Consider the following 1525-nt stretch of genomic DNA (forward strand, 5'->3'; position numbering starts at 1 on the left):
TGTGTGTGTGTGTGTGTGTGTGTGTGTGTGTGTGTGTGTGTGTGTGTTGGAGGGGTGGATCACACGAGCACAGGAGTTCAAGAACATCCTCAGCAACATAATGAGATTCAGTGTCAAAAAAAGGAAGAAAAGGGGAAGAGAAGAGGGAATGAGAATGAGACACAGAGAGAGAGACTAAGACTCTCTTGGTTCTCATTTAGGGAACTCAAGAGCATCTAAAAGAATACAAGGGCCAGTGTGAAGTGGGGTGCTCAGGGCAATGATGTAGAGAGACAGAATTAGAATGGGGGGTCCAGCATCCCCTCCACTTTTAGGGGCCTGAGAGAGTAAGGCCCCAGTAAGGCAAATGTTGACCCTCAGGACTCAGTCCTACAAATAGCCCACAGGAATTGGTTCAGCACCCATCCTTCCCTTCCCCAAAGCGCAGCCGGACCCAGAGTACTTGTGCATTCTGAAAGGGCTAAGCTTCTGTAGAGCACCGCAACACTACACTCAGAGGCCTGCTCAAAGAGTGCTGCAGAGTGAGCACAGGCCAACCTGGAGTTCACCTGCAGTGAAGTACCTCAGCTTCCTAGCATCTCTCTACTCAGATCCTCTCCGGGGCACACTGTCCAGGTTCCGTGCCTGGAAGGCTCTTTGGTGATAAGCCCACTCTCCCGGTCTCCCTAGAGGGAAGCCTGCAGAGCCCTCTGCCTGGTTCTAGAGTTCCTCTTTTCCCTCACTAGCTGAGGCTCCTGTTAGGATCCTAGTAAAGAAGAAATCACAAAAAAGTTTCAAGCTGGGCAGTAGAATGGGAAGCTGTAGGTCCACACAGAGATGGGTCCATACAGCGTCAGTCCGGTGGGTAAATGCCGTCTAACCCTTTCCATAGGACCAGGAGGAGGTCTCCTACCCAGGGGGAGAGAGGCCAGGCTTGTGCCACCGCAAAATTAACAGCTCCAAAAAAAGAGTAGAACGGACTCAGGAGCTCTCTCCACAGCGCCCAACACAAGGCCGACAGGTGAAGAGAGCGCAGACCTGACCCGCGGGCCGTAGGGAGAGGCAATAGTGGCGTGTCCCGTGAGCCTCGGGCCCAGGCCTCTGGGGTGTGACAGTACCGCTGCACGCGGGAGGACAGCTGTGGCACCAGCGGAGAGCTGGATCGCATGAGGTCCGCCGCGCAGCCCCGCCCGGGACGCAGGTGTCAAGGTGCGGGCAGAGCCCTGGCCCGGCCTGCCACAGGCCCGCTGCCCCGCCCCGGCCCTCGCCTTGCTCTCACCCGCGCGCGCTCGGGGGCGCGAGGTCCCGGGGTCCCGGCCCGCGGGCAGGTGCGCGCGGACAAAGCGCTGCGCGGGGGCGTACCTGGGCACGCAGCTGGGGCTGGAGCCGTCCACCTCCCAGGTGGCGAACAGGTTCATGGGCACCGGGGTGTTGAGCGCTCCGGGGGCGCCAGGCAGGCCGAGGCGGCCCCGCTCGGCCATGGCGCCGGCCCCGCCGTCCCTCGGCGGCCTGGGGCTGCGCCGGGCCGCGGGAGCGCGGCGGGCGT

The 1525-nt window shown here is 60.5% G+C and overlaps 1 protein-coding gene across 8 annotated transcripts in view; it reads right to left on the reverse strand.

The window, feature by feature from the left end:
- Pacs2 (phosphofurin acidic cluster sorting protein 2) overlaps window positions 1-1517 on the reverse strand; it is a 56606-nt gene extending 55089 nt beyond the window's left edge. For all 8 annotated transcript variants that reach the window (XM_055592822.1, XM_055592818.1, XM_055592821.1 and 5 more), the window contains exon 1: window positions 1342-1517. In XM_055592822.1, the coding sequence (XP_055448797.1) occupies window positions 1342-1460 (119 nt within the window). In that variant the 5' untranslated portion in view covers window positions 1461-1517. The remainder of the gene's footprint in view (window positions 1-1341) is intronic.
- Window positions 1518-1525: the final 8 nt, after the last annotated feature.

Source organism: Psammomys obesus, unplaced genomic scaffold, assembly GCF_907164565.1.
Source record: "Psammomys obesus unplaced genomic scaffold, mPsaObe1.curated_primary_1811, whole genome shotgun sequence".
Taxonomy (NCBI): Eukaryota; Metazoa; Chordata; class Mammalia; order Rodentia; family Muridae; genus Psammomys; species Psammomys obesus.